The 14,677-nt window shown below is 46.5% G+C and overlaps 1 protein-coding gene across 2 annotated transcripts in view; it reads right to left on the bottom strand.

Annotated features, from left to right (window-relative positions):
• Nucleotides 1–14,677, bottom strand: part of Parva (parvin alpha) — a 151,936-nt gene that overhangs the window by 40,108 nt on the left and 97,151 nt on the right. For both annotated transcript variants that reach the window (XM_005075663.4, XM_040756239.1), the window contains exons 2-4: nt 10,213–10,302; nt 9,427–9,497; nt 5,459–5,561 (exon numbers count right to left, since the gene is read on the bottom strand). In XM_005075663.4, the coding sequence (XP_005075720.1) occupies nt 5,459–5,561; nt 9,427–9,497; nt 10,213–10,302 (264 nt within the window). The remainder of the gene's footprint in view (nt 1–5,458; nt 5,562–9,426; nt 9,498–10,212; nt 10,303–14,677) is intronic.

Below are 14,677 nucleotides of genomic sequence, written 5' to 3' on the forward strand. Positions count from 1 at the left end.
CCAGCCCCAATTAAATGTTTCCTTATAAGAGTTGCTGTGCTCATGGTGTCTCTTCACAGCAATAAGAAACTCTAAGACACCAGACATCCTCTTATTTTTGGAGACAAGTTCTTACTCTGTAGCTCAGGCTGGCACTGAATTCAAAAGTCTCCTGTTTCAAGATTCTGGATGCCAGTATTTATGTCCCTTGGAATAATGACTGTCATTTGAACTCTTTTACGATGAATACACATAGGTATGTGTTTAAAATTAAAGTTTAATTGCTCATCTATGTTGTGACTTTAGGAATGCTTTTTACCTTAGAGGTTACTTTGTATGGCATGAAATAAATACCTCCATATTCTTTTAATTAGTGTTTGATCTACTGCCATTTCCATGCTTTTTGTTTCAACCTTTATGTCTTCATTTACTTAGAAACCGAATTATATTGTAGACAGAAATTAGTAGCTTCCTTTTGTTGAAGTGGTCATTTTGAGACAGGGTCTTAGGAGCTCAGGATGACCCTGAACTCACTATGTAGCTGAAGATGACCTTCAACTTTTGATCTTCCTGTTTCTACCCCCCAAACGCTGGTATTACATGTTCCACTGTGCCCAGGAATTTTGTTTGCTTATAACATCATGTTTTGTTCTTAAGTCAGATCATCTTTGTCCTTTCAATGGATAAAGTCAATTTCCCTGGACTGTGTTTGCAGTGCACTTGGATTCATTTGCACCAGGGATCACTGACATTAGGGGTCACTTGCACTAGGGGTCATCTGCACTGGGGGCCACCTGTTCTAGGGGCCACCTGAACTGGGGGCTCCTGTGCTATGGGTCAGCCTATCAGTATTCTTTAGAAGCACAACCTCATGAAAGACAAGGAAAGATGGGAAACCACTATGCACTCAAGAGCAAAGGAAACTTGCCAGCTAAAACAGTGTTTGAGCTGTGATGCTGAAACTGAACATCATTTTAAAAAGTAGTGTATCCTTGTGGGCTGGAGAGATGGCTCAGCAGTTAAGAGCACTTGTTGCTCTTGCAGAGGACTTAGGTTCAGTTACCAGAACCTACATGGTGGCTCACAACCATCCTAACTTTAGCTCAAAGGGATCTAATATCTTCTCCTAACATTCCCAGGCACCAGGCATGTATGTGGTATACATTCACATATATAAGCAAAACACTCACATACATAAAACAAAAAAATAAATCTAAAAAGAATTTAAACAAGAAAGAAGTGTGTCCAAAAGAAGCCTGTAATTTGGTTAAATAGCTTTTAAGGTTATTCTTCTATTTTTGGTATTGAAGTGATGGTTGGACCAGCTGTGAACATAACGGGATTTTAGGTGAACATGTGGAAACTCCTTGCACAGCCATTGTGACTCAGAGCCTAAAATTAATTCAAAGTCACAATGCTTAGAAAGAAAGTGACAAATGTCCTATGGGTTCATGTAAGCCTTGAGCAGGTTAGTGAAATGCAGAAAAATTTGGAATATCTCCAGGATGCTACTGAGGCAAGAAATGGTATATAGGAGAAAAAGATGGAACCAAAACAGGTAAGAGAAATGAGAAGCTCTAAGTCAAGGTGACTATAGCATAATGGTGAGAACTAACCCCACAGAACACAAGACTATGACTATGCGGAGCTCTTTTATGAGGTCTTTGCATGCTGGTTGAGAGACAGGATGGATTTGATGTGCAATAGATAGGAATACACTTGTGTGGGTGGGGGCACGTGAGCAATCCAGATGACCCAAGTTCATTTGAGCAACTAGTTGAGGACAGTGACACCATTCACTGGAGTGGAAATGGGATGACTTTGGAGGGAAGGAACAAGGAAAGCAGCCTGTTTGGGACAGGCTTGTGGCAAGATGACTGAGGAACATTCATGTGGAGAACCCTTGAAGACAGTTAAAGATGAGCTTGGCAGTTTTGAGGAGAATGCTGTTCTGGAATGAGTGAGAGCCATCATGGTAGCATCAATGGTTGAAACTGCAGGAATGGCTGGAAGTGCCCAGGAAAAGAGAGGAAAGAGCCAAGATGGACAAGGAATCTCTCTCTGCTTCCTGACTGTGTATTATATAATTGATTAGCAGTCTCCTACCCCTGCCTCCATGTCTTCCCTGCCATGACGGGCTATGACCCCTCTAACTGTGAGCCGGTACAAACTCTTCTTCCTTCAAGCTATTTCTCATGAGCTATCTGGTTGCAGCAATCAGAAAAGTAGCCATTTACACCAAGAAACTCCAGCCACGACTGGAAGAAGCAGAACCTTGAGAGAAGACAGCAGCAGGTGTCAGCAGCTGGAGAGAACCACCTGGAGAACATGAGGACACGGAGGACACATGCTCGGGGAAGGAAGACAAAGTTCAGTCAAATGCCAGAAGATGAGTCCGAACCCATATTGATAATCTCGGCAGGGAAAGTTGATGGAAAGACGGGGAGCTGGCTACTGCACTGTGGGGTGGGAGGGGGCGGGGCTGCACTGGTAGCAGATGCAGGGGAAAAAAGGAAGGCAGAAGACTAGCTATAGGGGAGCTTAAGGTCACAGGGGTCATTCAAACCTGTCTCTAAACTGGCCTATCACTGGGGCTCCTATGTCATTCCTTATGTTGCACACTGGTTCTCCCCACCGGACATCCTACCTATAGGTTTGGAATCAGTGTGCCCAGCCTCACACGTGCAGAGGGCTCAAACCGAAGTTCACACGAGGAGCATGGTTCTTGTTGTGATTCACCTTTGTGACATGAAGATGGACATCTCAAGCCATCTGACCTAGTTATTCATACGCAAGACCTGATCTGGAGCTACACACATGTGATGTCAGGTTCTTTTGTAACTCTTCCCTGGAGGCAAGATGACTCCGTGGCCACGTTCCATTCTTGCTCTGAGAGCCTAGCTTAGGACATTTCAAGGCAGCTTCTAAGCCTGATTAGAAATCTTGCTGGAGGGGCCAACAGCTGCAGCCACAGGGGACATGCTCAGTGAGGATCACATCTTCTCCATGATTACATGTGCCAAAGACTTCTATTCTGTATTCAGTTAGCATTTACAACCTTTAAATATTAATACTCATTAATATTGATGTTTGAGTACCAAATCAGTTTAGCTTCCAAGAAATTACTAGATTTTATATTAGCCCTTCATTCATTTATCTAATATACATTGATTAGATGCTAGGTGATGTTCGAGGTAGTTGGACAGGGCTGGAGAAACCTGGAAAAAATAAATAAGACCTACTTTATGATTTTAAGAGTTCCACATGTGCTTATAAACACAGCTACAACTAACACATAAGATAAAGTATGTAGAAATACATATATGTGTATATGAGTATATACAGATATATACTTATACATGCTAAATATCCCTTACCCCAAATTCTTGGGACAAGAAATATTTCAGATTATATATTTCTTATTCAAATTTTGGAATGCTGCCATGTACATAATAAGACATCTTAGGAAATGAGACTTAAGTCTTAAAGACAAAATTCTTTAATGGCTCATATACATTTACAGTATGGATACAAAGTCTAAAGGTACTTGTTATTGTAGATAGCATTTCTAGGTAGCCCTAACTGGACACACGCTCATTATGCAGCTGAGGCTGGCCTCAAATTTACAAGGATCCTTCTGCCTGAGCTTCCTTAGTGCTAGCATTATTGGCATGTGCTACCATGCCCAAGCTGAAGGTGGTTTTACACAACAGCTCTCGTGATCAGCTTTGACTGCAGTGCATCATGAACACCATGTGTGGAATTTCCCAGTTGTATCAGCACTCAACAGACTTTTAGATTTTGGAATATTTCGATTATATAAATTTGAACACGCACACATTTTCCATTTAGACACACACGGGGTGGAAGATGAGCCCTGCCTTCCACATGTGACCATAATGTACAGTGTGTAAAGGGGAGACACCTGAGTCCAGGAGGATGAGTAGTAATGGTGTGTCTGGGTAGATGGTGGAAGAAGAGGGGCCTCAGAGGCAGATGCAAGAGTGAAGTATTGGGCTGAACGCACACCACATGAAATAATGTACTGTAACAGAAAAACAAACGGTGAGGACAGTCACTTACTTCACCTGTCATGCCCTGTCATGTGAGCCATGTGTGTAGGTGTCTGGAGGAAAGATTGCAGACAGTTGTGGGGGGTGGGGAGATGATCTGAAGACCTGTGTTAAGTGGTCTGGATGGAGCTGCAGGAGAGGGCCCCTGGGGGTTCTAAATCAGAGTGGACAGGACTTGTGATCTAACCAGGTGTCCCAGCTAACAGGTGATAGACCAGCAGAGGTGGGATTGGAAGAACAGATGCAAACTCAGGAGCTTTTCAGGAGCTCAGACAAGTGCAAAGGAGGGAAGTGAAAACACAAATCAGATGGGCTCAGGAGACATCTCTGAGCAAGAAGGTGGCTTGGCAACATTGCACATGGGGGTGGCTGTCAACGAGAGGGGTACTTCTCTAAAAGGGCATACTCGGTCCAAAGTACACCCAGGCAGAGGTGGCTAAAAGGCAGCCAGACATTGGAATTAGAATCTTGGGCCGCTATGGGCCCAAGACACAAGAAGGATGAGAAAGGAATACCTACTTCATCCATCCCCTACTAGGATCACCCCAGAATTCTCTTTTCCTTCCCCTCAGCCTTAGATTTCCATATGAACAGTTTGGAAGGCACATAGCAACAGCGTGTGTGTGCGCATGCGTGCGTGTGTGTGTGTGCGTGCGTGCGTGCGTTTGTGTGTGTGAGCACATACTTAGTAGCACTTAGCTCAGAGAGGGACACAAGAACACACACAGGCCCATAGATCACAAGTTAACATATGCTTGTCCATATACATAGGCTTCCTCAGACGAAAGGAACATGAGTAGGCCTATAGATCATAGAGGGATCACACACAGCTCCATAGACACACAAAGGCACACATACTTTTACATGTCCATAGGTCACAGAAGAACACATTCATATGTGTCTGTAGACAACAGGAGCCACATACATGAACATTCCCATAGATCAAAGAGGAGTGCAGACAAGCACATAAACCACAAAGGGTCACACACATGTCCATAGGTCCCCACTATCACAGTACCTTCCTGCCGGGTGAGTTATATATACACATACCCATCAGCCACGTAAGTCTAAAAACACAAGGGGCCACTCACACATGTGGAAATCAACCTAGACAGGCAATGAGATCAGTTTCCTGGGGAGTGAGGTATGCTCTGCATCTCTGCAGTAGGGGTTTCTCATCAACCCAGCTGATGACCCAGAAGGCCAGGGAGCAGACCTATGCTGTCCTCAAGACTCTTCCCACAAATCCATCATATAAAGCAGTACCTTCAGAAGGCAGATTCAAGCCCCTGTGTTTCTCTTATCCCACTCTATCCACTCAAAACCCCTCTCAGATGAGCCGTTGTGACCTGGAACTGCCTCTCAGCTAAGAGGCAGCTAGCAGCCCCAAGTCTCCCCTCTCCTACCGAAGAGCTTCTGCAGGACTTGGCCGTCATAGAGATCTTCAGCCAGGTCCTTCACAATGATTCTTTCTCCCACCAGCACATCGTTGATCCAGTCAATGAGCACCTACAAAGAGAGTGTGAGAGTCAGAGAAGAGTCTATGTGTTTGGGAACCAGCTTCCTCATGCTGGACGATTAAAATCTACATGAACTTCAGTCTTAATTAAGAGCAGCAGAGCAGTCAGTCATGGGACTAGTCTGCAAATGTAGGTAGGTGTGAGCCTCAGTACTCCCGTGCATTTGCAGAGTGTGCTGGCTAGTTTGTTGTCAACTTGACACAAACTAGAGTCATCCGAGAGAGGGAACCTCAAATGAGAAAATACCTCCAGTGATCTGGCTATACCAAGTCTTTAGTGCATTTTCTTAACTAGTGATTGAACTGGGAAGGGACCGGTTCATTGCGGGAGGTGCCACTCCTGGGCTGGTGGTCTTAGGTGCTATAAGAAAGCAAGCTGAGCAAGTCTTGAGGAGAAGCCAGTAAGAAGTGTTCCTCTACGACGTCTGCATCAGTTCCTGCCTCTAGGTTCTTGCCTTGTTTGAGTTCCTGTCCTGACTTCCCTCAGTGATGAATGACAAAAATCTAAGCTGACTAAACCCTTTCCTCCCCAAGTTGTTTATCATCAGGGTGTTTTAGGACAGCAATAGAAACCCTAACTATGACACTAGTGGGGCAGTTCCAGTGAGTCTGCTGACCTTCCCTGGCTCTGCCGGGCCTTCCCCTAATGGGATGGGCTTCATACTAGGCAAGGGTATGTACGGACTCTGGAGTCATGCAAATGGATCAAAACCCCAGCTCCACCTACTAACGTGTGTGCACCGCTGCCATCTACAGCTGTGCACACAACTGTCTGCATCTCTCTGGTGTCCATTACGTCCGTATGTCTGCCCCTCTGTGAACTGTGGTCTACCCTGTGCACGTGCACACTCTTGTCATCTCTGAACTTGAGCGTACCCATCATTGTCATTTGTGAGTCTGAGGCAAGCTAGTTACTTCTGTTGAGTCTCTGGTCCTGATCTCTAACACTGCAGACCAAAGTACCCCTGTGTTAGGCGGTGGAAAAGAATTATCTATGACAATTGTCAAATACTCCATGGAAGGTACATCTTCTTAGCATGTCCCTTTAGGGTACTTGGCAGGGTAGTTACTGTCAGCTGGTACTTAGTTCACTTTCATTTTCTTTTTTTGTCTGGGACCCCAACCCACGGATTGGTGCTACCCACACTTAGAGTGGGTGTTCCTACATCAGCCTAGTACAGATAACTCCTACAAGCATGTCCAGAGGTTTGCTTCCATAGTCTTTCTAAATCTCACCAGTTGACAATCAAGAGCAACCATCACAAGGTCCCACCCAGGTGGGGAGCACAGAGGAGTAAGCAGCAATACTTCCCCAAAGCCTTGGTTTTGAGGAGTCTCTGAAAACAAGATGATGGGGCTGAAGACTAGGATTTCAAGGTGGTCAATGTAGACTAGATGTGGAAAGTCAAAGCTTTCCCTTGACTGAGGTTATGGACTCCTGGGCAAGGTTTTGCTCATGCCCAGCAATGCACACCTTCACTCTTTCTCTTGAACAAGTCAGGTCCTTGGTCTAGGAGATCAGTGTTTAGAGCGCAAACAGCAGAGCTTGATCTGATTGTCTCTTCTTGGACCATTAGAGCATTGCCCACCACAGAACAGAAGTATACTATGCCAGGACCAGCTGTGCTGGTTTGAATGAGAATGGCTCCCATAGGCTCACATATTTGAATACCTGGTCCCTGCTTGATGGAACTGTTTGGGAAGGATGAAGATCTATGGCCTTGTTGGAGGAGATGTGTCACTGGGAAATCTTTCCTTCTCTCTTGCTGCCTTACACTTATGGATCACATACAAGCTCTTAGCTACTGCTCCAGCATTATGCCTGCCTGCCTGATGCCATGCTCTCTGCCATGATGGTCATGGACCCTAACCTTCTGCAACTGTGAGCACCAAATTAAAATCTTTCTTTTGTAAGTTGCCTTAGTCGTGGTGTTTTGTCATGGCAATAGAAAATTAACTGAAACACCAGCACAGAGTTAACCCTTTCCAGTATTGGCCCTCTAGACCAAGCACCCCGGAGAGGTACAAAGGCAGATGGAACCTTAACTGCAGTTGGCCCACCTTCTCCCTGCATTGCAAGGTGAGGACTATGGCTCCGCCTGTGCCAGGGAAGCCATCAAGAAAGGGCCAGTCTGTGGGGCTTGTACTGAGGCCCAGAGAACAAAGGGAGTATGATCCCAAGCTCAGGCCACTGAAGTGGCATTTAATCAGCTCCTCTGAGAAGACTACCTTAGGTCCTGTAGTTTCTCAAAACAGCCCATATATCACACGGATTTTTTCCTATGTATTAGGGGCAACTACAGGGACAATATTCTGATTCTACTTTTGAATAGTCTGACTGCTGCTGCTGCTGCAGGTGATGGTGGTGGTGTGTGATTGTGTGATATACTCATGGGAGTACACTTGCATGTGGGCATGAGTGTTCATATGTGGGAGACCAGAGGTTGACTTTGGTTATCTCCATCCATTATTCTTCATCTTATTTTTTGAGACAGGGTTCTTCATTGAACTTGAGGATCACCATTTGTTGCGACCAGCTTTCTCCATGCCCCTCTTCCCTCAGTGAAAGTGCATGCCAGAATACCTGGTTTCCCTTCTGCGGGTTCTAGGATCCAGAGTCAGGTCCAAATGCTTGCATAGCAAGCACTTTACCCACTAAGTCATCTTCCAGACCCCCACCTGTCTTTATAAACAGCTTTCTTTTTCTCACTTCCTTCTTTTTCTCCCCTTCCAGCCAATGCATTCCAATACCTTATATTCATGGCATACTGTGCTAGACTTTGGGGATATAATGGTTCTAAAGAAAGAAGTCTCTAACCCCAAGGGGCTCACTGGCAGGGAGGCTAAGAGAGAGAGGAGGGGGGTTGGAGAAGGGAGAGAGAGAGTGGTGTGTGTGCAAGAGAGTGAGCCCCTACTCCAGGAGCTGGAGTACATGGAGAAGACACTAACACACTAAAGCCAAGGGGCCAGTGCAACACAGAGAGGCTGAGTCATAGCAATGAGCATCAGCGAGAACTTCTTGGAGGAAGTGATGTGCAGGAAGCCAGAGGCAATCTAAGTAGTGAGAGCTGCTTAAACAGAGGCCTGGGGACAGGGAGTGCTGCAGCCAGCATTCAGCTGTCCCTGTGTTGCTACGTTGATTATCCGAGGCTGAAGGGAGCCAGAGAAAAGACTCAAATACCACCTGACCCTCACTTGATAGAAAACTACAGACAGGCTTTGAGCAGGAAGACACTATAAGTGGACTTGTGAGCAAAGAAGAGGGACATAGGTCAGGGGACAAGAAGAGACAGGTGAATGCCAGAAGAGTTGCTGTATCTCTGTCCCACAAACAACAGACCATCTCTCTCCTGCCCCACCCCTGTCTTCCTCCTCTTTCCTTTCTTTCTTTTTTTCTGAGACAGGGTCTCAAGTACTCCAGGCTGGCCTCAAACTCTATGATGCTTAGGATAACCTCGGATTTCTGATCCTTCTGCTCTACTTCCCAAATGCTGGGATTACAGTCATGTATCACTATGCCAAGCTATGCTCTGTTGGGGATCCAACCCAGAGGTCTGTGCATGCTAGGAGAGTACTCTACCAACTGAGCCACACTCTCAGCCCGACTCCATCTCTCTAAACCAGATAGACCATAAACAAATCACCTGGCTTCCTAAGACTTAGTTCCCTCATCTGGAAAATGGGGCTGCTCCTAACTGACTTTCTAAGTTCCTTTGAGGGACTTCGATATGACAATGCCCTTCTTGTAGTGTCCCCAGTATGGTGTCTTCACAGAATATGTAGTCTGTAGACGCCCTCAAGGGCCAGGAGGGGGGCAGGGGAAGTCTTCCAGAACTTTTCCTCATCTCTTCTTACCTTCATCAGCTCTTGAAGCTTGGGATCACTGCGTGAGTTTGGATCCACCATCGTCCGCACCTCATTCTCCTCTGTAAAAGGAAACGGCCTCTGTATTGACTGCTGCCTTCTGCAGAGAGAAGCTTCTCTGATGGAGGCTGAGAGCAGTCAAAGTGATGGGGATAGGTAAGTGTGAGGGTTCAGCCCTAAGGAAACACTGCGGAAGATGAGACAGCTGTAACACAAGAGCCAGAAGGGAGGGCTGTGACACACTGTCTTCTGGACATGACATGGCTACTACACTCATGATCTCACAGCAGCCGTGGCTACCTGAATCAGCTGTGTACAAGATCAAGCAGGTAGAACTCCAGCCTGGATGGAGGAGGGCCTCTAGAGGCTTCACCCCTTGGCGAGGAGGTATAGGCAGTTGGTGGCCACCGAGGGAGGGAGAACGATTCTTTGGGGGTGTATCCACTTGTGGGTTGCCCTTGTTCCAGTGGATAGCTCCCCAGCTGTGCAAACGTAGGCAGCATGAGTTGGCTTCAGTCGGTCATTAAAAAGAAGAGGAGGAGGAAGAGATGAAGCAGGGAGGGGGAACATGTTGGTGGATTTGGAAGTTGGAGAGAAAACAGAAGTGGATACAACCATATTTCATTACATGCATGCATGGAATTCTCAAAGATTAAATTCTTAAAAATTAAAAAAGAAAAACCCTAAAACTAAAACGAGAGCTAGAAAAGGTAAAGGAGTTTGGTGGGAGTGTCTAAGCTACGGGCACTAAGTTAGTCTAGATACAAGGACAGTTACCCAGCATGGTGTCCTCAGGGTCCAGCTCGAAGGAGATGGGGCTCAGGGGCAGGTTGATGGCATTCATTCCTTCCTCCTGGAACTCGGATACTGAAAGACAAGAAAGAGCCTGGTCACATGTCAGGGAAGGATGATGGGGTAGGGGAGGACTCTTTACAACATCCATGACCTATACTGCTATTGAGAAAATGTTCCTCCTCTCCCAGACAGCTCTTAGTTGCTTCCCATACTGAGATAGATTCATGGCTGCTCTCTCCTAAGGTGACCTAATTGCCCCTTTAATCTCAATTTTCTGTCTGCTATCCCCTTCACGTTCCAGAGAAAAAGGGAGTCATAAATGCAGAGATCCATCTTCTCCCAGAGAAGATTCTGGAATGAACAGGAGCACAGTGGGCACAGCTACTCTCTAAGGCCACTGTCTTTGGCCTCTGCCTGTCCTTCTTCCAGGGTTGGTTCACTGTGCCTGCCTCCTCACTGTGGACAAGAGGAAGGAGGCCATCAGTTTCAGGCTGTTATCTCCTGAGCCTTTTCCATGTGCAGTTCAACCCTCCTCAGTCTTCCTGAGACATTCTTCCATGACCTGCCCTCCCTCCTGCATCTAACCCCAGCCGCTGTGGGCTTTCTCTGGGTTCTGGTTTGGGTTCCTCAGCCCCAGTGAACTGTGGGACCATGTCCAGGCATTACCACCTTACAGTCCTGTATCCTTAGCTAAAATTGAACTTCCAGTGGGGGTAGCCAGAGATGACCTTGAACTTTTGAAGCCCTGGCCTCTATCTCTTGGTGCTAGGACCACAAGCATGTATTATCAGCTCCCTGGTTCTGTGGTACTGGGAACTGAACCTAGGGCTTCCTGTATGCTGAGTCTCACCCCGCCCCCCCCCCAACTGCTGGGGGAAGCTTTGTCCTTGTTGACTACCAGATTCCCAAAGAGGTCAGACAGCTGAGTGTTTGGCCAGACTGCCTAGACTCAAATCTAGGCTCGACCACTTTCTAGCTATGTGACCTTGGACAAGTCCGCTAGTTTCCTGTGCCTCAGTTTCCTCATCTACAGGGTGGGAGTGATAACATTTCCAACTTCCTAGATCTGTTGGAAAGATAAAATGAGTTTCTGGTCCCCGAGGAGAGCCATGAAAATATTTGCAAGGTACTGCTGTTACTTAAAAATGATACCTCTGATACTCTCTGTACCCTGGCAAGTATTTATTGAATAAGTAACCCAGACTGTAAAGGTCACACTTCAGGGCACAGGCTAGACACAGAGGCAGAATTTACCCAAGGAGTTAAAAAAAAAAAGGCCTTCATGCTGTGTGTGTGGGGGGGGGGGGTTGGGGGGTAGGTGGGGGGAGTAGTTGGGCCAGGAATCATTAACGTTTTAGTCTGAACTTGAACCTGACTCTGTGTGTATTCATGTGTGTTTCTGAGATAACATTTGCAGCTTGTGGTTGTTTTGTTCTTTTGAGACAGGGTCTTGCAGGTAGCCCAGGTTGCCCTAGATTCACTATGTAATTCACTATGTAGCGCGTTCTGGACTCAAACTTGCATCAATCCCTCTGTGGCCAGTCTGCATTTTGTGAAGGAAGAAAACCCACATCTGTCCCAAATGTAGAGCCAGGGTATAAGCACAGTGGTCTCTAGGTACCTCCTAACTGGAAAGATGATATTCCCAGCCAGGACTCCTAAAGGTGGGTCTGAATGAGGTCCCCATTGTGAAGCATTGTTCAGAATGTTCTCAGATGAACACAGCTACGGTCAGAACTCCGCCCTCTGGCCTGCCTCTTTAATTCACTCACAGAGACATAACAAGCCCCAGAAGAAAGGCTCAGATATACTTGCAATTGGAAATGGGTGTTTGGAAGAAACCATTGGGCAGGAACCCCATTCCTGTTCCATTAACCGCTGACTCAGAGCCAGTTGTTTGTAAAAGCCAATATGCAAACTGCTCAGTCTGCGCCTGGCCCCCGCCCCACGAGGCCCCATTAGCAGCCACTTTCCCAAAACAGCCTGCCTGCTTTGGAAGGTTCCTTTCTATTCAACCCGAGCAGGGCCCAGCAGCAGCCTGCTTGCAAATCCCTGAGCTCAGAAAGACAAAGGACAGCGACTGAATTTCCTCAGAGCAGAATCTGAAGATGTTGTTTACTCTAGAACGGTCTGAAGCGCTCGCCTTCAGTGGCTCACCGTCCATTAGTCATAACTTAATAAAATCCTAAATGGTTAGCTGAAGGGCCGGCTGGAAAAGCTCCGAGATCGCCTTAGTTCATCCCAGGGAAAGGGGTTTCTTTCTCTCATTTTATTTTCTAGAAAATACCATCTGAAATGATTTCCAAGCGGCCATCAGAAGGCAGATTTGGGAATTTGAAAGAACTGGATTCGAATCCTTCTCTGCTTTTTATTGGCTGTAGGACCTGATGTGGCTTCCTGTAGTTAGGTCTAAAATATTCTCTCTGAAGTAACATCGTAGCTGGCACCTCTGGTTTCCTCTAGTGTTTGTATTCTTTTGAAAGAATCCCCACTTTAGTCTAGGGGCCACCTGTCCCTCGTGTGTCCTGGGTAAGATTCTGATTGTTTCAAGTCAGTCATGAGGCTCCACACTCCTGCACTGGGGGCCATATGCTACAACTCTGAGCTGCGGGTGGAAATGTTTCTAGGAGTTTCTAGAAATAATTTGCCTCCGATTAAGAAAGAGTGTGAGGAAGAGAAGTGCCTCCTTCCCCATCATTATTGTGCAAGCTTGCCACAGCTATTTTATAGCCAAGAGGTGAGTTAGCTTAAAGAAGTTAATATGCTGAAGTTGGCAGGAATGAAGGAAAAGAAGGGGGTTTTGTGAATACTAGGTGAGCTATTGCCCCTGGAGTCATCCCTTACTATTTAAACCGGAAAAGTAGGCGTTTTCTTGGGTCAGGGGCGCAATCTACCCAACCAATGCACAGGAACCAATATTACATTGAGTGCATGGATCTGTAATTGATGGTAACTTTACCTTCAGGACTTGCTGAACCCTAAAGTTCCATGTCTGGGAACCCAAAGAACCCCAGGAGAGAAACAAGAATGAAAAAAATGAATGAAGAGAGGTTCTAAAAGTAAAAGGGGCAGGGCATTGGTGGCACACGCCTTTAATCCCAGCACTCAAGAGAGAGGCAGAGGCAGGCAGATCTCTGTGAGTTTGAGGTTAGCCTGGTCTACAGAGCGAGTGCCAGGATAGACTCCAAAGCTACTCAGAGAAAACCTGTTTCGAAAAACAAAAACAAACAAACAAACAAAAAAGCAAAAGGGTTGGGGGTGGAGCTTAGCTGATGCAGGTGCAAAGGGTTGGGAGTGGAGCTTAGCTGATGCAGGTGCAAAGGGTTGGGGGTGGAGCTTAGCTGATGCAGGTGCAAAGGGTTGGGAGTGGAGCTTAGCTGATGCAGATGCAAAGGGTTGGGAGTGGGGCTTAGCTGATGCAGGTGCAAAGGGTTGGGAGTGGGGCTTAGCTGATGCAGGTGCAAAGGGTTGGGGGTGGAGCTTAGCTGATGCAGGTGCAAAGGGTTGGGAGTGGAGCTTAGCTGATGCAGATGCAAAGGGTTGGGGGTGGAGCTTAGCTGATGCAGGTGCAAAGGGTTGGGGGTGGAGCTTAGCTGATGCAGGTGCTCTCCTGGCACACACAAAGCCCTGGGTTCCATCCCCTGGAAGTGGAGCACACATTAATCCCAGCCCTGGGCAAGTGAAGACAAGAGGATCAGAAGTTCAAGACCACACATAGCAAGTTCCAGGCTCCATAATTAAATTCACTGAACTGAAAAGTATCTCTGCCTCTGGAACTTGGAGACCTGCTTCACTCTGCTCTCAGGAGTGGGAGAGACAGGCCCAGGAGAACAATGGGATCAGCGTGGTGCACTCCAGGCGCCAGATGGGAACCAGAGGAGCTTCTGTGGAATGAGGCTCATTCTTGTGCTGAAGTCTGGGGAGTGCAGGGACTCCCAGAAAAAGGGCCTTTGAGAAGGACTTTGAAACATCTAAATTCTCATCTAACACACATAGACTCCCAAAAGCACGAAGTGTAAAGATAGGAAGGTTTAGAAAACCAGGATAGGGGTTGAGACAGTGGCCATGATGTCTGAACACTATTTTGGAGTGCACACATTTAAGGAGTGGGAAACAAGGGAGGGGAAGAGAAGTGGATTAGCCCAGAGTGTTAGAGCTGTGGGCTTAATCATAAGGAGAAAGGAAAAGCAGAATGCCCCCAATGAACAAGACATAAGGGAGTGTCCAAGGCTGTAGGAGGTGCCATTATCACTGTACAAGCTAACTGCCCTCCCACAGACTAGAAAGAATGACTGGAATTTGAAAATAAAAGCAGTGTTATTGTAGTAGCACAAAAATATAATGCTTAGGGAGAAATCAAACTAAATGTGAATAGGATTGACATATGGGCAATATAAACTTCTCGGTTAAAACCATAGGAAGATATTTTCTTGTCATCGACAAACTT

The sequence above is a fragment of the Mesocricetus auratus genome, unplaced genomic scaffold, assembly GCF_017639785.1.
Source record: "Mesocricetus auratus isolate SY011 unplaced genomic scaffold, BCM_Maur_2.0 Super-Scaffold_4256, whole genome shotgun sequence".
Taxonomy (NCBI): domain Eukaryota; kingdom Metazoa; phylum Chordata; class Mammalia; order Rodentia; family Cricetidae; genus Mesocricetus; species Mesocricetus auratus.